Source organism: the organism of the source record quoted next (assembly GCF_019968985.1).
Source record: "MAG: Porospora cf. gigantea B chromosome Unknown PgB_NODE_13231_length_1021_cov_647.225, whole genome shotgun sequence".
NCBI classification, from domain to species: Eukaryota; Apicomplexa; class Conoidasida; order Eugregarinorida; family Porosporidae; genus Porospora; species Porospora cf. gigantea B.
Window position 1 is genome coordinate 1 of NW_027178640.1, and position 1,021 is coordinate 1,021.

The window sequence follows — 1,021 nt, forward strand, 5'->3', positions numbered from 1 at the left end:
GAGAAAACCCTCAGTCTATCCCAACTACACCGGAAATGGAAGGCCGAAGCCCAAATCAGGGCCAAGGTTCGGAAGGAGTCACGACCTTCCGATTGGGACGACCTAGGGTACATGGAGCCCGAGATGACCTCTTGGACTAAGGCCGCCATCCGCCGCGTGATCTGGTCACGCAAGCAGGAGCGGTGGCTGGAACGCATGCGGGAGTTGAACATCCCTGTTCACACTTGTGACGTCTGCTCTCGTCAGGTGACCTCTAATCACCGATGCGTTCCCACTGGCTTACCGGTCCCCTCCTCTGGAGACACCCCCTATAGCAGACAAGAGTTGGTCGTAACTCAGCAAGGGGGAAACCTAGCTCTGAAGCCAAAGACCGTTATCGACTCTGATAAACTCAAGGATGAGATAGAGAAGATGGCGGCGCTCTTGGCGGACAAGGAGGCCATCGCCACACAGCAAAGCCAGTTTACAGAGGCTCTCATCGGCTTTACTAATGCCCTGGAAGCAGATCGGGCTACCAGGGACACCCGCCGCGCAACAACATCAACGTTCGACTCAGCAAACAGAGCGCAGACCACGGATCCACTCTCGGCCAATCCTCCCTTACTGGAGGATTCGTCCCCGTCGGTCGCTATCACGTCCTCCCGGAACCAAGTTTCGGAACGAAGGCGGCGCTCGAGTACCTCCTTCCCGTTACAGTATCTACTCCTCACGCAAGGAGCCCATGAATACTTCGGGCTGGTGGACACAGGCTCGCAGATCAACTTAATTGACGTTGCTCTGGCTCCTTATCTCCAGCCGGACGACACACCGCTTGGAGATGAGGGGGCAACTGAGATCCGCGGCATCACTGGGAATAACACCGCGATCTTGGGTTGGATCACCCTGACTTGGCACCTACCCACAGGAGAGGCTATCGCAAGCCCCTTCGCTCTAGTAGCGAAGCCTCCCGCCCAAATCGTAGTCGGCCTTCCCTTCCTACACACGGGTTTCCTTTCACATGCACCTCATGAAGGAACCCTCC

At 56.7% G+C, this 1,021-nt stretch overlaps 1 protein-coding gene across 2 annotated transcripts; it reads left to right on the forward strand.

The window, feature by feature from the left end:
• On the forward strand, positions 1 to 1,021 carry KVP17_000923 (uncharacterized protein; the record flags this gene model as incomplete). 2 transcript variants are annotated; one of them, XM_068515845.1, is made up of 1 exon in its annotated part: positions 1 to 1,021. In XM_068515845.1, a coding segment is annotated over one exon (1,021 nt), but the record flags the coding sequence as incomplete, so codon positions are not given. The 2 variants fall into 2 exon arrangements, with proteins under 2 accessions (XP_068378833.1, XP_068378832.1); XM_068515844.1 differs by having other exon boundaries at positions 112 to 960.